At 46.4% G+C, this 24,855-nt stretch overlaps 1 protein-coding gene across 1 annotated transcript in view; it reads left to right on the top strand.

Annotated features, from left to right (window-relative positions):
• DEPDC1B (DEP domain containing 1B) overlaps positions 1–24,734 on the top strand; it is a 42,047-nt gene extending 17,313 nt beyond the window's left edge. Inside the window, exons 8-11 of the mRNA XM_035100536.2 lie at positions 16,674–16,840; positions 18,106–18,282; positions 19,474–19,662; positions 22,875–24,734. Of these exons, the coding sequence (XP_034956427.2) occupies positions 16,674–16,840; positions 18,106–18,282; positions 19,474–19,662; positions 22,875–23,036 (695 nt within the window). The 3' untranslated portion in view covers positions 23,037–24,734. The remainder of the gene's footprint in view (positions 1–16,673; positions 16,841–18,105; positions 18,283–19,473; positions 19,663–22,874) is intronic.
• The last annotated feature ends 121 nt before the right edge of the window (positions 24,735–24,855 follow it).

Raw genomic sequence — 24,855 nt, forward strand, 5'->3', positions numbered from 1 at the left:
AAATGGAACTAAAAAACCTAGGGGAAGATTAATAATTCTTATAATAGGTTGAGACTGAGTACCAGAGAAGGCCTAGGAGCCCAAATGTATGTTTTTAAAAGACACCTGGACGTTATTGGTGGTCTCCTAAACTCAGAGGGCAAATGGATCTGTAAAAAAGGCCCACTTTCTAGCGGCTCCTAACTATGGTACCATAGCTTGCGCCATGACCAGGAGGGCCTCGTCACCCATAATGACTGAGTAAGACAGGAGTAGGGAACCTCAGGCCTGAGGGGCAATGCGGCCCTGCAGACCTCCATGCCTGGCCCTTGGGGCTCTCCCTAGCTCCCATCTCACCTTCCCTAAGTCATGCCCCTCATTGCCTCTGCTCCATGACCTCTTCAAGCATTCTTGACTGGCTGGAACATGTTTTTGAGGCAACTGGTCTCCTCAGGCACAATAAGAAGTCAGAGTTTTCATTTCATTTATGGCTTATATCCTGGTCTCCCTTTTCAGGGTAAGCCCAAAGCTAATAAAACAGAAAAACCATAGCCCGATTAATAAAATAATAATAATTCATTCACTTGTTTATTTGACTATGTATAAACCACGCTTACATAGGAAACATAGCAAGGCAGTGTACAACACAAAGCCATTGTAACATTGGTAAAAGTGTTACCAAGTCCAGAATGCTGTCCCTACCAAGCCAATAAAGAGACAGCGGGTAGAAGGGTAAAAAGAGTTAATTAAAAGCTGCAGCAGTGAGTCTCAGCAGAATATCTTAAAAAGACTGAGCGTAGAGCTCACAAAGCATTTACACCATTGTAGCAAGCACACAAATGTGTGATTTCTTGTGTCACTGGGGAAACCCAGCCAGATGGGCAGGGTATAAATAATAAAAATTATTATTATTATTATTACTACTACTACTACTATTAGGGTCGCAGGTGGCGCTGTGGGTTAAACCACAGAGCCTAGGGCTTGCCGATCAGAAGGTCGGCGGTTCAAATTCCTGCGATGGGGTGAGCTCCCGTTGCTCGGTCCCAGCTCCTGCCAACCTAGCAGTTTGAAAGCACTTCAAAGTGCAAGTAGATAAATAGGTGTTGTTGTTGTTGTTTAGTCGTTTAGTCGTGTCCGACTCTTCATGACCCCATGGACCATAGCACACCAGGCACTCCTGTCTTCCACTGCCTCCCGCAGTTTGGTCAAACTCATGTTGGTAGCTTCGAGAACACTGTCCAACCATCTTGTCCTCTGACGTCCCCTTCTCCTAGTGCCCTCAATCTTTCCCAACATCAGGGTCTTTTCCAAGGATTCTTCTCTTCTCATGAGGTGGCCAAAGTATTGGAGCCTCAGCTTCACGATCTGTCCTTCCAGGGAGCACTCAGGGCTGATTTCCTTCAGAATGGATAGGTTTGATCTTCTTGCAGTCCATGGGACTCTCAAGAGTCTCCTCCAGCACCATAATTCAAAAGCATCAATTCTTCGGCGATCAGCCTTCTTTATGGTCCAACTCTCACTTCCATACATCACTACTGGGAAAACCATAGCTTTAACTATACGGACCTTTGTCGGCAAGGTGATGTCTCTGCTTTTTAAGATGCTGTCTAGGTTTGTCATTGCTTTTCTCCCAAGAAGCAGGCGTCTTTTAATTTCGTGACTGCTGTCACCATCTGCAGTGATCAAGGAGCCCAAGAAGGTAAAATCTCTCACTGCCTCCATTTCTTCCCCTTCTATTTGCCAGGAGGTGATGGGACCAGTGGCCATGATCTTGGTTTTTTTGATGTTGAGCTTCAGACCATATTTTGCGCTCTCCTCTCACCCTCATTAAAAGGTTCTTTAATTCCTCCTCGCTTTCTGCCATCAAGGTTGTGTCATCTGCATATCTGAGGTTGTTGATATTTCTTCCGGCAATCTTAATTCCGGCTTGGGATTCATCTAGTCCAGCCTTTCGCATGATGAATTCTGCATATAAGTTAAATAAGCAGGGAGACAATATACAACCTTGTCGTACTCCTTTCCCAATTTTGAACCACTCAGTTGTTCCATATCCAGTTCTAACTGTAGCTTCTTGTCCCACATAGAGATTTCTCAGGAGACAGATGAGGTGATCAGGCACTCCCATTTCTTTAAGAACTTGCCATAGTTTGCTGTGGTCGACACAGTCAAAGGCTTTTGCATAGTCAATGAAGCAGAAGTAGACGTTTTTCTGGAACTCTCTAGCTTTCTCCATAATCCAGCGCATGTTTGCTATTTGGTCTCTGGTTCCTCTGCCCTTTCGAAATCCAGCTTGCACTTCTGGGAGTTCTCGGTCCACATACTGCTTAAGCCTGCCTTGTAGAATTTTAAGCATAACCTTGCTAGCGTGTGAAATGAGCGCAATTGTGCGGTAGTTGGAGCATTCTTTGGCACTGCCCTTCTTTGGAATTGGGATGTAGACTGATCTTCTCCAATCCTCTGGCCATTGCTGAGTTTTCCAAACTTGCTGGCATATTGGGTGTAGCACCTTAACAGCATCATCTTTTAAAATTTTAAATAGTTCAGCTGGAATATCATCACTTCCACTGGTAAGGTAAGGGAAGGTAAACGGCATTTCTGTGTGCTGCTCTGGTTCGCCAGAAGCGGCTTGGTCATGCTGGCCACATGACCTGGAAGCTGTACGCCGGCTCCCTTGGCCAATAATGCAAGATGAGTGCCTCAACCCCAGAGTCGGTCACAACTGGACCTAATGGTCAGGGGTCCCTTTACCTTTACTACTACTATTACTATTGGCTAGGAATGTGCATGGACAAAGCATGCCTAAGTCCTCTACTTGGCTACAGAATAATTACTTCCTGATCCTTACTCGAATTCAGGCCAGTCCAGGCATAACTGGCCTTGTAGTCGTAGCAGTGGGAACATCTTGTGCTTGTGACTGGGAATGTGTTTATGCAGACTCGGCACTCAGCAGGCTGTGATCAGCTGCATATGTGATGTGTAGACTTCAGAGTTATGGCACCTCTGAGTTATGGCGCCCAGGTATCAGAAATATGTGCTGCATAAACAGACTGTGAGAGAACATGAGGAAAGATGTGGGCTGGGCTGGGCTGGGCTGACTCCGTGGGTCCTCACATCCTGCTCCAGGTCATGGGATCTAGCTGGGTCCCAGTTCAGGGAATCCAGCTATCAAAAGCACCAACAACACACATGTCAACAAAAACTAGTTGATTTTTTATTATTAAAAAATGTCAATTCCAAAGGCAGTTTGGAATTCCAGCTGAACAGTGCCATCTTTGAAATACGTGTGACGGAAAATGAGGATGCCTCCCACTGTTCTTTCACTGTCCGTGAAAAGCTCCACAGGAGAGAGGACCTGCCACGCTAAAAGCTCAATACCTCATAAAGGCTGACTGAACTTCAGGGGCATTTGGGAGCACCAAAAACGGCCTGTCGAAGGATCTCAGCAACTGAGGTCCAAAGGATCTCTCGAGAGGTCCAAAGCCCAGTAATATGGATCAGCTGAGCAAAGCGGCTCTGGCGGTGGGGGTGAGACAGGAATCCCGGTGGAGCGACAAGCAAGCAACGCGCGCAAAGCGGGCTTGGTTCCCACGGTCGCAGGAGAAGCCACTCCCCCAACAACCCTTTCAAGCCACGCCTGGGGCCAGCCAGGACCAGGAACCCATGCAGATTGATAGCGCGCGCGCGGGGGCTTTTCAAACCCCAGCGGCGCCAAGACGCAAGGAGGGAAGGGGTGGGAATTGCTTTCTCTGCAACTCCCCCCAGCATCTCGTCAGAGACTGCCCACATCGCAGGGAGTGGCAAGGAAAGGCGGGAACGGTTGTGCCCTCCCCCACTGACGCAGTACCACAGCAGGGAAACGGGAAAGCCTGGCTGCAGGAGACAAGGGGCAGCAGCCAGGCACAGTCAGCAGACAACAGCCCCAGCCCACCCACCCGCACAGAGAGGAGCAGAGCCAGCCCACCCCTCCCAGAGCAGGAGTGGTTCTAGAAGTGACGCTCACGCTCCCAAATGGCTATCCCCTGACGGTCCTCGCCCTAATTGACAGTGGTGCCTCAGCCAACTTCTTCTCGAGAAACTTTGCAGAAGAGCACCAGATCCAGCTTCTGCAGCTGGATTTTCCTCTGCACGTGGCAACCATTGACGGCAGAGAGCTGCTGGGAGGGGCCATCACTCATCAACCCCCCCCCATGAGAATGACGGTGGGAAGGCACTCAGAGACACTGGCATTCAACGTCACCACCATCTCAGACCCCCCCATCGTCTTGGGCATGAGCTGGCTGGCGCGCCACGACCCCTCCATCAGTTGGCACCAGAGATGCATCACGTTTGGGTCGGACTTTTGTCTGGAACATTGCATGCAGCACCAACCAGGGGAGGGGCCTCCAGTAGCCACGGTGGCCACCATGCACGTCAAAGGGGGTGAGGCGATACCCAAGCCGTACTGGGACCTGCAGGAGGTCTTCAGCGAAGCGGAGTCCGACCACCTACCCCCGCACAGGCCTTTTGACTGCCAGATCAACCTGGTGCCAGGGGCAACTATACCCCCAGCCAAGCTGTACGCCATGTCAGACCAGGAACTGGAGGATCTGCGCGCTTTCATCGACAAGAACCTCAAGCGGGGGTTCATCAGAGAAAGCAAGGCAGCAGGGGGCAGCCCGGTCTTCTGGGTGGACAAGAAAGACACGCAACAGCGCCGTCTGGTGGTGGATTTTAGACGACTGAATTCAGTGACAGAGCCAGTGGCTTTCCCCATGCCCAGAGTGGATGATCTCCTGACAGCGGCACGCAGGGGCAAGATTTTCACCAAGCTAGACCTGAGGGGGGCGTACAACTTGATCAGGATCCTATCTTCCTGATATTAGGAAGTAAAATGGCATCATTGAAGATACATACTTGGAATGTACATGGATTGAATAATAAAGTGAAAAGAAATAAAATTGATCATATTTTGAAGAAGAAAAATTTGGATATAATCTGTCTTCAGGAAACACATGTGGCGAAAAAACACAATTATATTCTTAGAAATAAAAGGTTGGGTAAAGAATTTATAAATTCAGTAGAAAATAAAAAGAGAGGAGTGGTTTTGTACATAAAAGACAAATTGGACCCAAATCTGATGTTTAAAGATGAAGAAGGAAGAGTGATAGCGGTCCAAATATCGACCCAAGGAGAAAAAATGTTGGTGGTGGGAATTTATGCACCGAATGAAAACAAAGCGGAATTTTACAAGAATTTGGAAGAAAGGTTAGCAGAGTATATGGACCAAAAGATAGTGCTTATGGGTGATTTCAATGGAGTGACAGTACCAGAATTGGACAGGACAAAGAAAAGGAAGAATGAAGGCAAGTTACCAAAATCCTTCTTTGAATTGGTAGAAAACCTGGGCCTAGTGGATATTTGGAGGTTAAAGCATCCTACGCTTAAACAGTTTACATTCTTTTCAGAACCAAATCAAAGTTCTGGAAGAATAGATCATATATGGATCTCCAAGGAACTAGTACCCAGGGTGAGTAAAATAGAGATAATACCACGAACACTATCAGATCACAATTCAATATTTATGGAAATGAAAAGCAAAGATCAGAATTCCTTTAGGTGGAGAATGAATGAGGAGCTTTTCGAAGATAAAGAGGTGGTAGTAAAAGCTAAGAATATCCTGAAAGATTATTTTCATTGGAATCTACATAAAGACACTGGACTTGATATGGTATGGGATGCAAGTAAAGCAGTAATGAGAGGCTTTCTAATACAGCAAAACAGTTTCCTGAAACGAAAGAAAGAAAAGAAGAAGGAGGAAATCCTGAAGTGCCTCATGGAAAATGAGAAAAACCTGATAGATAAACCAGAGAATCAACAAATCAAACATAACATAAAGATGTTACAGACACAATTCTCTATGTTGATCAGTCAGGAGATAGAATGGAAAATAAAGCAGATGAGACAAAAAAATTTTGAATCAGCGAACAAAACAGGAAAATTATTGGCATGGCAATTAAGGAAACGTCAAAATCAAAATATGATAGTGAAGATAAATATGGAAGGAAAAGTGACTGAGGAGCCAAAGGAAATAAAGAAAGCCTTTCAAAAGTTTTACAAAGAGTTGTATTGTAAAAAGAAAGAAGAGGAGAAGAAGATCAGTGATTATTTAAGCAAACATGGATTGAAACAAATCCCAGAAGAGGAAAGAAAGAAACTCAATAATAGGATAACAAGGCAAGAAGTACACCAGGCAATATCGAGAATGAAAGTAGGAAAAGCCCCAGGACCAGATGGATTATCAGCAAAATATTATAAAGTTTTAAACGGACAGCTGATACCGATTTTAGAAGAAGTGATGAATGATATTCTTGCAGGAGGAAAGATCCCAAATACATGGAAGGAAGCGTATATTACATTGATTCCAAAACCAGGAGCGGATGGATTAGAAGTCAGAAATTATAGACCAATTTCTTTACTGAACAACGATTATAAGCTGTTTGCAGACATTATGTCCAAGAGATTGAAAGAAGTTTTGAAGGAAATGATATATAAGGATCAAGCTGGTTTTCTTCCTGGTAGACAGTTAAAGGACAACGTCAGACATATAATAGATGTAATAGAATATCTGGAAACCAAGATAGATAAGCCAGCAGTATTAATGTTTGTGGATGCAGAGAAAGCATTTGACAATATATCTTGGCAGTTTATGAAGAAAAATCTGGAATCAATGGTTGGCAAAGACTCTTTTTTGAATGGGATTGAGGCAATATATTCAGAACAAAAAGCAAGATTGATAATTAATAACACATTAACGGAATATTTTGACATCACAAAAGGAACTAGACAGGGGTGTCCCTTATCCCCTTTATTATTCATCATGGTCCTGGAAGTACTACTGAATAGATTAAGAGATCTTCCAACTATTAGAGGAATTAAAGTAGGTGCAAAGCAATTTAAAGTGAAAGCCTTCGCGGATGATTTGGTCTTAACTCTAGAAAATCCTAATGAAAGTGTTGCAGCGGCTATAGAAGAAATTGAGAAATTTGGACAATTAGCAGGACTTAAATTAAATAGACAGAAAACAAAGGTGATGGCAATGAATATGACGAAAGAGGAAAAGCAAGAGTTACATCTAAAATATGGGTTTGATGTGGCAAAAAAAGTAAAATACCTTGGAATATGGATGACAGCAAAGAACATTAATTTATATAGTGATAATTATGAACCAGTATGGAGAGAAATAAAGAAAGACCTGGAAAGATGGACTAATATGAACATGTCATTCTTAGGAAGAATAGCAGCAATTAAGATGAATATCTTACCTAAAGTGTTATTCTTATTTCAAACTATACCTGTGGTGAAGGGTACAAGACAATTTCAAGAATGGCAAAAGATTTTGTCAAGATTTCTCTGGCAGGGGAAAAAACCTAGAATAAAACATAAAATCTTGGTAGACAGAAAAGAAAGAGGTGGTTTCTCCCTGCCAGATTTAAGACTTTATTATGAAGCGTCTTGTATGTGTTGGATTAAAGAGTGGATAACGTTGAAAAATACTGACCTGCTAGATTTGGAAGGTTTTAACAATAGATTTGGGTGGCATGCATATTTATGTTATGACAAAAAGAAGTCTCATACTGGGTTTACCAATCATGTGATAAGAAGATCTCTGTACGAGGTGTGGGAAAGAAATAAAATGCTGTTAGAGACCAAAAAACCATGGTGGGTTTCACCAGCAGAGGTATTAACAGTGAAGAAAGTAAATATGGAGGGGAGGTGGGCCACTTATGAGGAAATTTTGATAAGAACTGATAAAGGATGGAGACTTAAACCCTATGAAGAAATTAAAGGAGTTTTAACAGGATGGATTCAATACCATCAAATAAATGATGTTCTTAGGGAAGACAGGAAAATAGGTTTTGAGGATAAAAGGTCCAAATTCCAAATAGAAGTGCTAGAAGGCAAAACAAAGCTTCTGTCAAAAATGTACAATTTGTTATTAGAATGGTATACGAAGGATGAGTTGACAAAAGAAGTGATGATCAAGTGGGCAAAAGATTTTGGGCACAATATTGATTATGACGCGTGGTTGAAATTATGGACTCAAACGTTGAGATTTACAGCATGTACTGCTTTGAAAGAAAATGTGTATAAGATGATGTACAGATGGTATTTAACACCAGTTAAATTAGCCAAAATGTATAGAATGAGTGACAAAACTTGCTGGAAATGTAAAGAGAGAGATGGTGAATTTTATCATATGTGGTGGACATGCGATAAGGTAAAAAGATTTTGGGAGATGTTATATAATGAGTTGAAAAAGATGTTTAGATATACTTTCCCAAAAAAACCTGAAGCATTTTTACTAGGAATAATGGGAGGAGAGATTAGAAAAGAAGATCAAGTATTGTTTATGTATGCGACAACCGCGGCTAGGACTTTGTTAGCCCAAAAATGGAAATTACAAGAAATTCCAACGATTGAGGAGTGGCAGATTAAAATGATGGACTATGCTGAACTCGCAAGGATGACTTGCAAGATCCGCGACCAGGGGGAGACAAGGTTTCAAAAAGACTGGAGTAAATATGTGGATTATATGGAGAAAAACTGTAGATCTTTAAAAACACTTGCAGGATTGAAATAAATCCTATGAATTGACCAAACAGTCAAAAAGGAACTGCAAAAATGTAGTAAACAAGAAACCCGCATGAAGGGAGGGGGGGAAGTCGTAGCTCGGCAGAGCGAAATGTTAGATGAAAATTTATAATGTTGTGTATAAAAGAATGTTTTTTTTTATTATTTTAATCGGATAAATTGGAAATTGAATAAAAATTATTTAAAAAAAAAAAAAAAAAAAAAAAAACAACAGCGCCGTCTGGTGGTGGATTTTAGACGACTGAATTCAGTGACAGAGCCAGTGGCTTTCCCCATGCCCAGAGTGGATGATCTCCTGACAGCGGCACGCAGGGGCAAGATTTTCACCAAGCTAGACCTGAGGGGGGCGTACAACTTGATCAGGATCCGGGAAGGCGATGAATGGAAAACCACGATGTTCACGCCTCTGGGCTCTTTTGAATATCTGGTGATGCCCTTCGGGTTGCAAGGGGGCTCAGCATGCTTCCAGGCCTTCATGCACCACGTCCTGGGGTCCCTCCTCTTCAGGAAATGCTTGGTCTTCCTGGATGACATCCTTATCTATTCCGATGACCCAGTGCAGCATGTGAAAGATGTCAGGGAGGTGTTGCAGCGCCTGAAGGAGAACCACCTGTATGTGAAGCTGGAGAAGTGCAAGTTTCACACCAAGGAGGTGGACTTCCTGGGCTACAAGCTGTCAGACAAGGGGCTGGCGATGGACAAGGACAAGGTGCAGGCCATCCTGGACTGGCACAGCCCCAGGACGCGCAAAGATGCCCAACGCCTACTAGGCTTCGCCAACTTCTACAGGAAGTTCATCAAGAACTTCTCTCGCGTTACGGCTCCCATCACTGACTGCCTGAGAGGCAAGCAGAAGTTCAGGTGGACACCAGAGGCGCAAGCAGCGTTCGAAAGCCTCAAGAGGGTGTTCGCCTCAGACCAGAACCTGTTCCACGTGGTTCAGGACGCGCCCCTACGCGTGGAGACAGATGCTTCTGATAAAGCTGTGGGCGCCATTTTGTTGCAACTGGACGCCAACAGAGAGTGGAGACCCTGTGCCTTCTTCTCCAGGAAGTTGACCCAGCCAGAGCGAAACTACACGGTGTTTGATCGGGAACTTCTTGCGATCCACGCTGCGTTCCAGCACTGGAGACACTTCCTGGTGGGCGCCAAGCACCCCATCCAGGTGTGCACAGACCACAAGAACCTGGAGTTCTGGAGAACTGCCAGGGTGCTCAACCAGCGGCAGATACGGTGGGCAGAGTTCTTCTCGAACTTCAACTTCTCCATACACTACATCCCGGGAGAGCAGAATGTCAGGGCGGATGCCCTCTCCCGCAAGCCAGAGTACATGGAGGAGGAGGCGCCACCGGCACCCAGGCACATTTCCCCCCCGTCAGCATGGTCCTGCGGAGCAGCAGTGGTGAGCGAGGCAGAACTCACAGCACTGACGGCAGCGGATGAATTTGCCAACCGCATCTTCAGAGAACTGAGAGGGGGGGGAGCAGGCAAAAGACTTTGCAGCACGCAGGGGGCTGCTTTTCTACAAGGGTGCACTGTACCTGCCCACCACCCAGCTTAGACGTACGGTCCTCAAGCAGATGCACGACAATCCAACGGCGGGTCATTTTGGGAGGGACAAAACCGCTCACCTAGTCATGAGACACTTCTGGTGGCCAGGGGTGCGGGAAGATGTTCGAGACTATGTACGGGGCTGTGACACCTGCCAGCGGGCAAAGGTGGTCAGAGCAGCGCCAGCAGGATTGCTGGAGCCCTTAGCCACACCACACAGGCCGTGGGAAGTGGTGTCCATGGACTTCATCACAGATCTGCCTTCTTCCAGGGGCAAGACCGCAGTGTTGGTGGTGGTGGACCTCATGTCCAAAATGTGCCACTTTATACCGTGTGCCAGGGCGGTCTCTGCAGAAGAGACAGCCAAACTGTTTGTGGATCACGTATTCAGACTGCATGGATTACCTTTAAGGGTTCTTTCGGATCGTGGCCGCCAATTTGTTTCCAGGTTCTGGCGGCGGCTCATGAACCTCCTGCAGGTGGAGGTCAGCTTGTCTACGGCTCGGCACCCGCAGACCAATGGACAGGCGGAGAGGGTCAACGCCATTCTGTAGCAGTACCTGAGATGCTACGTCAGCCAGCGGCAAACGGACTGGGTGGATCGCCTGCCACTGGCAGAATTTGCCTACAACAATGCGGTGCACGTCTCCACAGGGGTGTCGCCCTTTAAGGCCAATTACGGGCGCGACCTCAGATCTTTCCCAGAGAGGGAGGGGGAGGAGGAGGAGGAGGGCCCACAGGCTGAGGATTGGGCAGAGGAACTGGAGACGGTGCACCAGCAGCTCAGAGAACACTTGGAGAGAGCCAAGGAAGCGTACAAGAAGGGGGCAGATCGCCACAGGCGACCGGGGGAGGTCATTAGGGTGGGGGACAAAGTTTGGTTGTCCTCGGAGGGCCTTCCCATCAGAGGGAGGTGCAAAAAGCTGGCGCCCAGAAGGTTGGGCCCCTTCACGGTCACGCAACAGGTCAACCCGGTGGCATACAGACTGGCACTGCCAGAGGACATGAGGGTGCACCCAGTGTTTCATAGATCGCTGCTGTCGCCGTACAGGGAAAGCAGCAGGCTCCGAGGCAGCGAACAAACCCCTGAGGGAGGGGGGGAGAGGGAAGGCAGGGAGCAACTCAATGAGGCCACGGCCATCCTGGACTCAAGGTGGGGGGTGGGGGGCCTGGAGTACCTCATGGCATGGGAGGATGCTCCACCGTCGCAGAATGAATGGGTCCCAGCCACTCAGATACAGGAGGAATTCCTGGTAGAAGAATTTCACGCCCTCTTTCCCCATAGACCCAAGCCCTGGCACATGGAAAGGGAGGGGGAGGGGGAGGATGCACGGGAGAGCAGTTCACCATGGCGCTGGGAAGCGGAGTTTGAGGAACCAGAGGATGAGGTATGGGTGTCACCGAGATCCACCCAGTCAGAGGAAGGAGCAGATTGGCAGAACATTTTTACCCCTACCAGCTCTGACGCCACGGACTTTTTGGGATTCCCGTCCTCCCAGGCAGAAGGGGGGGCTCGCAGGACTGGGGGGAGGTGTTCACACCAACGGGCTCGGAAGGTACTGAGTTCTTAGGCTTCCAGTCGTCACCGACACCTGGGGGGGACCTGGGGAGGGGTGAAGGAGAGCTTGGGAGGGGGGTGGATGTGAGGGACAGGGGATATCGCGAAGTCCCTCCCCTCCTGAGTTCAAGCCCATCCCCGAGCACAGGGGAAAGCAGAGAGAGTTCCGATGCCAGTGGGGAAGCAGGAAGTCGGGGCCGAGGCTCAGGCAAGGTAGAGGAGCCAGGGTCCCAGGTGGGACAGGAAGGGGCGAATAAGGGGGGGAGACCCATCCCCCCAACTCCGGAATTACGCAGAAAGAGGAGGGGAAAGAGGATGGGTCTGCCAAAGCTTTTGTGTTGGAGAAAGACGCGCCAAAAGCCATTAGGAGGTTCTGAAACCGACTGACCACATCACTCCGTGTAAATAGCAATGACTTCAGCACTGTAAATACGCAGCACCAATAAAAGAATAAAATGCAGAGCTGCGTAGCGTCGTTACTCTGAAGTAGTCCCCTCCGGCCACTGTGACAGGTCTTAATGGACCACAAGCTTAACATTGTCGACAGTGTGATGCAGCAGCCAAAAAAGCTAATGTTGTTCTTGGCTGCATCAACAGAAGTCTAGTGTCCAGATCAAGGAAAGTAATTAAAGGTAAAGGGACCCCTGACCATTAGGTCCAGTTGTGACCGACTCTGGGGTTGTGGCGCTCAACTCGCATTATTGGCCAAGGGAGCCGGCGTACAGCTTCCAGGTCATGTGGCCAGCATGACAAAGCCGCTTCTGGCGAACCAGAGCAGCGCACGGAAACACTGTTTACCTTCCCACCTATTTATCTACTTGCGCTTTGACGTGCTTTCGAACTGCTAGGTTGGCAGGAGCAGGGACCAAGCAACGGGAGCTCACCCTGTCGCGGGGATTCAAACCGCCGACCTTCTGATCAGCAAGCCCTAGGCTCAGTGGTTTAACCCACAGCGCCACCCGCCTCCGGAATTAATAGTACCACTCTATTTTGCTTTGGTCAGGCCACAACTGGAATACCGTGTCCAGTTTTGGGCACCACAATTTAAGAAGGATGTTGACCAGCTGGAACACATGCAAAGGAGGGCAACCAAGAAAATCAAGGGTCTGGAAGCCAAGCCTTATGAGGAATGGTTGTAGGAGCTGGGTATTTTTAACTTGGAAAGGAAGATACTGAGAGGAGATATGATAGCCAATGGATTCAAGTTACAGGAAAGGAGATTCTGACTAAACATCAGGAACATTTCTGACAATAAGAGTTGTTTTACAGTGGAACGGACTTCATCAGAAGGTGGTGGATTCTCCTTCCTTGAAAGGTTGGATGGCCACCTGTCGCGGATGCTTTAGCTGAGATTGCTGCATGGCTGGGGGTTGGACTAGATGACCCTTGGGGGTACCTTCCAATTCTACAATTTTAAGATTCCATAAGCAATCAGGCAACTTTGAGGTGCGTTGGGCCCAAGTTGTTTAGGACTTTGTGAATTACCATGAGAAGCTTACACACTCCCAGTGCCCCTGGAAAAACACTGGCAGCCCCACCAATTGTGGCTAGGTTTCTCCAGCCACTCTGGGCGGCTTCCAGCAGAATATAAAACACAATAAATCATACAGACGTTAAGGGTATCAGTCTGTGTGGAGAGGGGAATTGGTTGCCCCAGGTCTCAGGTGGGTGTAAAGTTACTCCACTGCTGGGGGCATGGCTATGGATTGAAAGGAAGAACTTTGACCTGGGATTTCTCCCAATCCTGGAGATGAAACCTCTCCTCAGGGAGGCAGTGCAGATGAGAAGAGCAGAAAGGTTGCAGCTACTTGAAACAGTTTTCTTGAAACTCTAGTAATCTACTGCATCCTAAACATGGTTATGCTAATTCCCGAAAGATATAGCTGTTAAAGTCAGAGTTTACCAGTCTCAAACGATCATGTTTACTATCTCAGCAGATGTTTTGAAATTCAAGTTTGCAGTGATGTGGGAAGTGAATCAGTTCGTAGTGATTCAGAGCTGCTGCCATTTGTCTTTGTCTGCAATCACAAATTTATTTGTCGGTTCAAACTTGGCCCTGGGAGTGAACCCTGAGCTACTGGATTCGTCACAAATGCACAACACTTTTGCCGCCTTCTCCAACACCTGTGCAGGAAGCCAAGCTCCAGCACACCATTTTATTCCAGAACATATGCAGTTACTGCTAATTATCCTTGCAAAGCGCTGGGGCAGTTGCCACCACTCCTGGCCAGGTGTGGGGCGGCTGTCCAGGCCTGTAGCTCCTCTCTGGGAGATCGTCAAAAAAGATCAAAACTTTTGCAAAGGCTGTGGGCTAGACAGAATCTAGAGCAGGGATGGGGAAATGATTCATCAGGCAACCATGTCCTGCTCATGCAGTTTGAAATCAAAGGCACAGTGATTTTAATCCCCAGTGATTAGCCCCATGGACAGTACTCTGTACAAGCTCCAGCAATCAACTGATCGTTGGAGTCTTGCAAACCCTTTGTGCACAGCCATTTGCAACCTTGACAATCAGCTGGTTGCCAGTGTTTGTGCAGGGCTTTGTAGGTACAGTGGTGCCTCGCTAAATGAAATTAATTCGTTCCAGGACTCAATTCGTCCTACGAAAATTTCGTCTAGGGAGGCACCGTTTCCCATAGGAATGCATTAAAAGTCAATTAATGCGTTCCTATGGGCTTGGGGGGAACTGGTGGCAGCGGCGCCGCTTGTTCTCTTGGCTCGGGGAAGGCAGGCAGGCGCTTCCCCGAACCAAGAGAGCAAGCGCCGCTGCTGCCAACGACAGAGCCGGATCGGACGAAGCTTCAGAAGCTTCGTTGGATCCGGCTATGTCGGGAGGGGTGGGGGAAAGGTGAATGAACGATCCTGCGGCTTTCCCCCACCTCTGCCAAGCCCCATGCCGGCGAGAAGCGGCGAGAAGCGGTGGCGGGGAAGACATTCCCCCGCCGCCGCGTCTTGCCTGCCTCCCCCGACATGGAGCGCGGCTTCGGACACCTCCGAAACCGCGCTCCATGCTGGCTGTGCACGGCAAGACGCGGCGGCGGGGGAAGACGTTCCCCCGCTACCGCGTCTTGCCTGCCTCCCCCTTGAATTGGGGAAGGCAGCCAGCGAAAACGTCCCCGCACCGGCGCGCTTTGGCTCCAGGTGATGGGGCGACAGCGCGCCGATGCGGGGGTGTTTTGCCGCCTGCCTCCCCCTTGGCTTGGGGAAGGCAGATGGCAAAACACCCCCACATCGCCGCACTTCTGTCGGGCGGGGGGAGGGAGGAAATCCCGGATCTGGCAGGCGTGCGGCAATGTGGGTGTGTTTTGCCAGAAGTGCGGCAATGTGGGTGTGTTTTGCCATCTGCCTTCTCCAAGCCAAGGGGAAGGCAGGCGGCAAAAAGCCCTGGCAATTTTTCGCTGCACGCTGGACTTTGCAGTCGGAGGTTTGTTTTTCTATGGCCATGCTTCGCAAGACGAAGCGGCGGCCATAGAAAAACTCGTCGTCTTGCGATTCAACCTCCGATCGCGAAATCCATTCGTCTAGTGAAAAATTCGTCTTGCAGGGCTTTCGTTAAGCGAGGCACCACTGTATTGCTGATCAAGTGATTGGAGGTGCCAGCAAACTCTCTTTCAGCCCTTCCACGTCTTTTCCTACATAGATTGGTTTCTGTGTAGATTTGTAGAGTTGGAAGGGACCACAAGGGTGGTGGCACCCACCCTGTGGAACGCCCTACCATCAAATGTCAAGGAAATAAACCTATCCGACTTTTAGAAGACATCTGAAGGCAGCCCTGTTTAGGGAAGTTTTTAATGTTTGAAGTTTTATTCTGTTTTTAATGTTCTGTTGAAAGCCGCCCACGGTGGCTGGGGAAACGCAGCCAGATAGGCATGGTAGAAATAATAAATAATAAATTACTACTACTACTACTACTACTACTACTATTATTATTATTATTATTTCACATGCAGTTGGCAGAGTTTAGCTTGCACTCTCCATCAATTAAAAGATTTCTGTGTTGAAATTAAAAAAGATGTATGAAAGATATGTTTGTGAATTGTACATATACTTTTTAGAGGTATATGTACTATATATGCTTTTTTGGTTCGTCTGCTGGCTTGCTGACATTTCATTTTGGCTGAAATTAATTTCTCCTTTACATAGCTCTCTCTCTCACACACACCCCTTAAAACCTGTTGGATAAGAGTTTGTCTGGAAAGCTAAATGGTTCGTTTGGAATGGGATGTGAGATTTATGTACATTAGTATATTGAGAATTCTTTATGATAATTATTGTTATATACAGGCATCTATATGCAAAGAATAGGTGTGTCTAGACCTGAAGGGGCCTACAATCTAAAATAGGTTCAGGGAAACCACAGAGAAAGGCAACAACAGAGGGCAATGAAGGCAGGAGGTGAATATGTACTTCCTTCTGCGATGGACAGACCTTGGGTCATCTTCCTGAAGACCCAGAACAGACTGGGTGGAGAGTGTCAGCCAATCAGGAGGGAGAGAAAAGTTAAGAGAGAGGACATGTTAGCAAAACTGACAGATAAGGCTTGGTTGGAGCCTAGTCTTGACTTGCATGTTCCCCTGAGAGACTTTGGCTTGGAGCAGAAGTGATGCTACTGGTCTCTTATGGTTATAGGACTTAGAAGAAAGCCTTGAACTCAAATTATCCTTCCTTCTCCTCTCTTCAGGGTCACAAAGTTCCCTCCCGGCCTTTCAACAATTGATTATTGTTTCTTCTGTGCCCTGACACTCACCATGGTTAAAGCTAATGAGGTTTCTCACTGCAAATAACCAGAGTTTGAGATGATTTGCAAACCATGGTTAACAAGGTTTCCGCTAACCGTAGAATAGTGTGCCAGTAGATCTCTTGCCTGCAAGAATTAGGACCCCCCCCTTGCAAAATAAGCTATGAGAAGCATCCAACGTTGAAGTGTGCTCTCCTGCCATGTTCTCTGACCCAGGTCTCCTGCAGAAAGAGAAGCTGGCCATTGAAGCTCTGCAGGTTTGCTGCCTCCTCCTTCCGCCAGCGAACCGCCGAAAGCTGCAGCTGCTGATGACTCTGTTGGCCAGGATTGGCTCAAATAAAGATCTGCCGCCCCTCTCAGACACAGTCGGGACGAGAACGCTGGTGAGCGTCTTCTGGGAACCAAGAGACCGAGCTGGGCTTGCGAAATCATTCCGGAATTGCTTTGGGGGAAAGACTCTCCTTAGTTACAAAAAAGAAAGCAGCAAAGTATTTAACCAAGGGTGTGGCGTGGAAGTTCTCCCTTTCTCTGCCTGTGTGACATGAATCGCCAGGTTGCAACCTGCAGCAGACGCTGTGTGTTTGATAGAGCTGACAAGACTTAGCAGCTGTGGGTCCTCCCACCCAGTTCCCACCACAGCCCTTTTGTCTGTCTGTCTGTCTCTCCCCATGCATTTCCTGCTGCACAGCATCAGACATACTGTGTGCTACAAGGAGTGGGAAGCAGATAGGGGAGGGCAGGACATGTGGAGGAAGCTGCAGAATCTCTCCTCCAGTTCTGTTGGCGCTCATTCTCAGGTTGCAGCCTGGCTTTCACCTTGCCTTCTCTAGGAAGCCTCTGTCCCCCCCCCCTCCCCAGTGGCAGCTTCTGTCTTGTTCAGCTGTTGACAGTTCTGGAAGCAGGGCTTCAATGGCACCAGCACTGAACAAAAGTGCTCAGCCAGCTTTGAGGGTGGATGGGACCAGGTAAGCCCAGGGGTCAGAAGGTGTTTGATGGGGATCCACTGGTAGATCTCTGGCTCATGTACAGTAAAAATGTCTCAAATAGCTTTTTTTTTTTAAAAAAATGACTCCCCTGATGCACATTAGGCGGCTGAAATGAAGAAAACTTGGAGGTAGCCAGGAATGTTGTTCTGTGTCGAAGGTCTGTGAGCTGAGATTGGTCCTGAAAGTTGAAACAAATCTCTGGGCTCGGCAGCTGCTCAGAGGCACCCTGCTGTTTAATTCAAAGTGCACATCTTTTGCACCTGGGTCCTGTGGGTGGATTTTGGGGGTTCTAGTCAAGCACAAAGTACCTTCTGAAAATCTGAAGTCTGTGCTCCCCTGTTGCAAGCCACTTTGAGAGTGTTTGGTATGGCAAGAATGGGGAGTACCCATGAATAAGAAAGTGTTGTGGTGATAACCAGTACAGTGGTACTTCTGGTTAAGAACTTAATTCGTTCCGGAGGTCCGTTCTTAACCTGAAACTGTTCTTAACCTGAAGCACCACTTTAGCTAATGGGGCCTCCTGCTGCCGCCGTGCCGCTGGAGCACAATTTCTGTTCTCCTCCTGAAGCAAAGTTCTTAACCTGGGGTACTATTTCTGGGTTAGCGGAGTTTGTAACCTGAAGTGTTTGCAACCCGAGGTACCACTGTATTCTTTGTTTCAGATGGTTCAGTCCTTTTCTCGCTGTATTCTTTGCTCCAAGGATGATGTGGACTTGGATGAACTTCTGGCTGCTAAACTGGTGTCATTCTTGATGGACAAATATCAAGAGATCTTAAGCGTACCTTGTACCCTGAAAGCTAAAATAGAGGAGCATGTAGCACACCTCCAAAGGGTCCAGGTGAGAGCTGTAGAACAGAAATGTCTTCTCCCCATCTCAGTTCTTTATTACCTTCTTAAAACCAAACCAGTTCTTCTCATGCAACAAATAAAGTGACATGTAGCTATAATCCCAATAACCATTTATCAGGGAGTAAGCACCACTGAATTCAGTGGGTCTTATTTCTGAGCATTTGTACTGTTAAAGCTGCTGCTCTAGATTTGCTACATTTCTTGCTTGTTTTGTCCATATCTTCCATTGCCAGACTTTGGCCATTAATGCCCGCGAGCCTCTTGACCACCTGTGGGCAGCAGGCAGCTCTTTCAGGCCTTTCTTATAGCCTGCTGCAGATTGCCCAACCAGGGCTCCACCATCAAAATAACCCCATACTAGCATTCTAGTTCCCCATGGCCTGCCAAACAGCCAGGGGGTGGGGGGGGGGCAAGATGAAGGAATCGTATTTGCAAGGGACAGCAGAGGCATGTGATGGCATAACTGAGATTCCATCCTATGCCTTCCAGTTGCCCAGCTGATTTGGTAATGGGAACAACCGGCAGGACTTGTGCTTCCTCATGCTTCTTGGTTGCTTCCAGTTCAGTCAGCTGGACATGGGTGGGAGGTAGGATGCAAGGTTGGACAAGGCACATGTGTGACAGTGTGCAGGGGAAAGGCTGTGTGTGAAAGAAAATTGGACCAGTGGTGGAGACTCCACCTTCCACAGACACATTTTAAATGCCATAGAATGTTAATCAGCCCAAGGCCTGGTTGAATGAAGGTGCCAGGCATCCCTGAGGAGAGCATTCCATGAACTGGGAGCCACCATTCTCATTTTGCCGCCCTCCAGACCTCTTGTGGGAGTGGCACACGAAGAAGGGCCTCAGATGATGATGGCAGGGTCCACCCCTCCCCTCATGTTCCTGCAACACAAGTGACCCATGCAGGGCTCCCTTTCCCCTGCCCTCAAGTGTGCCCACAGGAGGGGAACCAGGATAGGACCAAGTTTCGTGAGGATCACTTGAAAGAATTGGGCATGTTTAGCTTAGAGAAGAGAAGGCAAAGGGGAGACACAATAGCAGCCTTAAAATATCAGAAGGGCTGCCTTGCAGAAGATGGGGGATAGCTATCGAGAGAGGCATGCACAAAAGATTTTATCCTGGGATACCAAAATCTAAGCTTCCTTTCTCAGCATACCTCCCACCTGTTCTGACACAGATAAAATATCCAGGAGCTGATGCAGATTCGACCTTGCCTGCTGCACCGTCGTTTTGTCATCAGATCAGCGCGGATGAGTTTGAACACCAAAGAACAAATGGCTGCCAAGAACCGTTGGTAGGTTTGTTGGAAGAAATTGCGATGAATCGGGAGATGTCCATCAAGGAGAAGAAGAAAAAGTTGAAGCAGGTAAATTAAATGGTCAAAATTTCTCTTTTAAATCTTTCCTCTTCACATTGTGCCCCCCCCAAAGGATTTTGATGTGATATTTACTTTTATCTATCATGGGGAATGGTAAATAGTCGTCTTCCGGTTTTTCGTTTCTTCCTCTGTTCTATCTGCCTCCTTTGAATCTGCTTCTGTTGGTTCTGATCCTGTAAACTCACATGGTGTGAGAACATCTGCAAATATTTGTGTGACAAGAGCAAACGTATTGCATATGTAAATATTCCCATGAGTGCTACAGAAAAAACCTTGATGTTTGTAAAGAAAAACATTTACAAAGCAGGGGTGGTATAGGGGCCAGGGATTCCCACCCCTGCTCTCTTTACATGAGATCAGGATCCTGGTCCTGGCAGGTTTCCCAGCCATTTTTCAAGCACCTCACCCCCACAACAAACACAGCTCTGTATGTGTGTGGGCCCTGTGCGGAATTTAGAATTGTTTTAAAATTCACTTATTCCATTTATATCCCACCTTTTTTCCTCCAAGGAGCTCAGGGTAGCATACGTACTTTTCACAACAACCCTCCGAGGTAAGATAGACTTGGTGTTCAAGGTCACCCAGTGAACTTTATGGCTGAATTGGAACTGGAACTCTGGTCTTACAGGCATGGACAGGACATTTTCTGGCAGGAGAAGGCAGGCTAATTTCTCGCTCACACACAGATGAGAAGAATATCTACATTTTATCTCATATCTCAGCTCTACATGCTGGTTCTAATTAATGCATGTAGTTATGTATCCATAATTAAAATATATCATAAACAAGGCCATTAAAACAGTGTTGGAGTTGCAACAGCAGTAAAAGCAGGAGGCTCATTTCAGGAGATTAGGAGGAGGATAGGTATGTCTTCAAGAGTTGGTGGAATTTCAATACCAAAGTGGTGTGATCTATTAGCAGGGGGAACATTTCACAACACTGGTGCCACCAACCGAAAAAAACCTGCTTCTGTGTCCTCACAAGCCTCATAGCCTTCAAGATGTTGCAAAACCAACTGGGTTCCATTTGTTAATCATAATACCCTTTCTAGACATAATAGGCCTCCTGGTTTACATAACAGTATGGGATGTCATTATCGTAAGGTCCCTAAATATAGGCTTGCCTAGCAGAAATGTTACACCAATTTATGGTTTAAATGCAATTTGTGTGCTGTTAAATAACACACCGTACTTTCATGGCTTAGATGTCATCAGTTACAAACTTGAGGGTAGTGAAAATGTGGAACTCCTCCAGAATGAGGCAGTTTAAAAATGGTTTAATTCCCCTTTTGGGAATTTAATTTATATCATATTAATTTACCGTATATCATATTATACCATACTATACCTTGTCCAAAATAAACTTCAATTTATTTTCCAAATCTGCAACTTCATAATTACTTATAATTCTCTTCCTACATCAAGTCTACAATATTTTTTAAAATAAATTCTAAAATTCTTCCATTCTTCTTCCACCGTTTCTTCTCCCTGGTCACGCAGTCTCCCGGTCAGTTCAGCAAGTTCCATATAGTCCTGCATTTTCATTTGCCATTCTTCCACCGTTGGCAACTTCTGTGTTTTCCAGTTCTTTGCTATCAATATTCTAGCTGTGGTTGTGGCATATAAAAACAAGTTCACATCTTTCTTAGGTATTTCTTTCCCTATTATACCCAATAGGAAGGATTCTGGTTTCTTAATAAAAGTGTTCTTCAACACTTTTTTCAGCTCATTATAAATCTTTTCCCAGAATTCCTTAACTAGAGGGCAGGTCCACCACATATGATAAAATGTTCCTTCCACCTTCTTACATTTCCAACATTTGTTATCTTGGTTATGGTAAGTCTTAGCAAGCTTTACTGGTGTCAGGTACCATCTATACATCATTTTCATAATATTTTCTCTCAAAATAGTGCACGCTGAAAATTTCATATTCTTTTTCCATAACCTTTCCCACTCCTCCGTCATAATATTATGTCCCACATCTTTTGCCCAATCTATCATAACTTTCTTTGTTTGTTCATCTTTCGTATGCCATTCTAGCAGCAAATTATACATCCTGGAAATTTTTTTGTCTTTGGTTCTAATAATTCTGTCTCCAACTTGGATTTTTCTATTTAAAAACCATTTTTCTTATCCATCTTGAACAATTCATTTATCTGATGATATTGGAGCCAGTCATCCAGATTGCTTTTTAAAAAGACCAGCAATGGTGAGGCCACACACACCTCCCTGAGGAAGGAGTTCAAAGGGTGGGGCTACTGAGAAATCCCTATAAGCTCTTGCTGGAGGCCCAGAGAGGAGGCTCTCAGATGCTTGGGCCAGCTCATACAGGTGTACTGGTCCTTCAGATAACATTCCCCAAATCGTTTTGGGTTTTCAAGGCCAAAGTCAGCTCCTTGAAATGGGGAAAAAGAGGTGACCAAGTTAACCAGTACACAAGAGGTGATATAAGATAAGTACGCTCAACTTTTTCAAGGGTTCCAACTACCACATTGCTCTGCAGTTTCAGTTTCCAAATCCTCTGCAAGAGCAGCTTCAGGTAAACAGGGTATTACCGTAATCTAAGATGGATTTAACCAGGGGGTGGATCACAGTGGTTAGGACTGTTTTTCCGAAACAGCTGCAGCTGGTCAAAAGCACTCTTGGCAAGCAACTCCACCTGCAGCTCGCTAGGTAGTAGCTGTTGCGGGAGTGCTCACAGACTGTAGTGTCACCCCATCAGAATCAGATTTAAATCTCCATACAGATTAGCAGATTTCCCCAGCTGCAGTACTTTCCTCATATCTGGATACAGATTTAGCTTTTTGAGTCCTCTTCCATCTCAGTACTGCCCCCAGATGGCTCAATGTCTCACCTGCCTCCCTAGAATTAAATGATGGAAGTTTAACTGCATGCCATCTGTATTTTGATGAAGCCTCAGCCCAAAGCTCTAAATGACTTCTCCCAGCAGCTTTCTGTAGATGTTGAAAGGCACGAGGGTACAAGATGGGACCCCAGATGTTAGTGAGCAAAGAGTGGAACAAAAGTCTCCCAGCACAGCACTGTTATGCAGTAAGTTCCTCTGCCATAATGTTTGGCAAGAGATGAGTGCATCCCCGCCCCCGGTAGTCAGAGACTGGACATGTTCTGCTTGAATAAGCAAGTCACTTTCAAATGGCCCGAATAAATTCATTAGCTAATCTTTGCATGCTTCCTTTCTAGTTTCAGAAATCCTATCCTGAGGTGTACAAGGAGCGATTTCCTACTCCTGAAAGTGAAGCAGTTCTGTTTCCAGAAAAAAGCAAACAGAGACCAGTGCTGTTGGGGTGGGCATTTAAAAAGCCTTTCCAGCCTTTTCAAAGAACAAGAAGCTTACGGATGTAAGACTCTGAATGAACTGCATCTCATTAATGACCAGATTTGTGAACCTGGTACAGCTGGAATTTCGTTGACTACTGAAATCACATTGAACGAGGGGAAAGAATTCTGGGCAGCAAACTGCTGTGCTGAGCCATTATCAGTATTTTTCTCTTGTAAATCTACTCAGTTGGAGCCAGACTTAGCTATGCTGAAAGTCGACCCATGGAAAACAAGGGGACAAATTAATCATGATTTCAATAGGCCTATGGTAATGACTGAAGTCTGGATCCAAGCCTTTGTGTTTCTTTTTTTAAACCATGAGCTGGTTTGATGATCATATCTCAACAACGTAAGATCGGAACAAGCTTTTTGTCTGTGCATACTGTCCCTTTTGCTCCTCCCTTCAAATGAGTTATAACCAAACAAATAAGCCTAAGTAACCATAGTTTTCCATTTTATCTGAACTGGGGAGCTGTGGAACTTCGGAAGAGGCCAGGATCTTAAACTAGGGTTTGAGGTTCGCTCAATATCCTGGCTATTTTCAGTGACGGTTAATTAAAGACTCCCTGCTTTAATGACACAAAGGGGGAAGAGTGAAGGGGTTGTGTTCATGGGATAAACATTCATTTATATATCAGTTACTACGTACTTGGAGTGAGCTGGTTGACATGACACTAAGCCAAACCATGCCTTAGCATGAGCTCATGTGCATGAGGGTTCCTGGAGAGAAAACTGTCCTTCTCTGGTGCTGCTGCTGCTGCTCTGCTCTGAGCATGCCAAGATTTAGTGTGTCATCTGAACCCAGGTTCATTTTTGTCTCTAAGCAAACCACAAGCTGGAAACTTAAGAAGAAGCATTGTGTGGTTTGCCTGGAGTGCAATGGCAGCGATTTCTCTGGAAACCTTCATGCTTATATATTTTGTGCTAAATTTTGGAAAGCCTTAAAATAAGCCTAAACTACTTTGTATATAGGCAATGTCAGATTTCTGAAGGGTGTAAAGTACTGTAATTACTTGAATGAACTTGAAACACTGGATAATTGTACTAGCTGTAGATCAGATAGTTAATTAAACTTTGTGCTACTGATTTCAACAACAGGCTTGTGTTCTTGGTCACAGGCATGATGAAGAACAGCAATTTCAGAAAGGGACCTCAAGGTGCAGAATCATGCCTTCGGGTGCTCTACATGTGATCTCGATTATGTAGAGCTAGACCAACCATGGAGAAATATTTTGGTGTTTGTTGGGTTGGGGCAGGAAGCATTGTGGTGCTCCCCGCCTCTTGCTTGCACAGCTACTGTTTTGTTTTTTTTGTTTATTTTTGCCACAGTCTGGAAAGTTTGCCTACATTGCTTTCTACAGTTTTTGTCTCACGAACTCCTGCGTTCTTTCTCACGCATGTAGGGCTTTTGTGGGTGCTGTCCTTGGGGAGAAGATGGCCACACACTTGAAACAATTCTCTTGCTGCAGAGATACCCCTTCCATTTTGTACCTTTTGCTGCAGAAAAACCAACAGGAACATATCATGACTGATGAATGGGTTCCAGCTCCTCTAAGCTGGTATTCCTAACATAAAGACATGCAGTTTTTATCCTGCTTCCACTCCTCCAAGGTGCTCAGGCCCACAAACGTGTCATCTCCCCCCTCCCCTGAACCCTTTATCATTGCAACAGCCCTGCGAGGTAGGTTAGGCTGAGAGAGAGAGAGAGAGAGAGAGAGAGAGAGAGAGAGAGAGAGAGAGAGAGAGAGAGAGAGCGCAAGCAATAGGTCCAAGGTCACCTAATGAGTTTCATGGTTGAGCACTAACTTGAATGTGGATCCTTCAGCTCTGTACTAGGCACTCA

The sequence above is a fragment of the Zootoca vivipara genome, chromosome 11, assembly GCF_963506605.1.
Source record: "Zootoca vivipara chromosome 11, rZooViv1.1, whole genome shotgun sequence".
Lineage (NCBI taxonomy): Eukaryota > Metazoa > Chordata > Lepidosauria > Squamata > Lacertidae > Zootoca > Zootoca vivipara.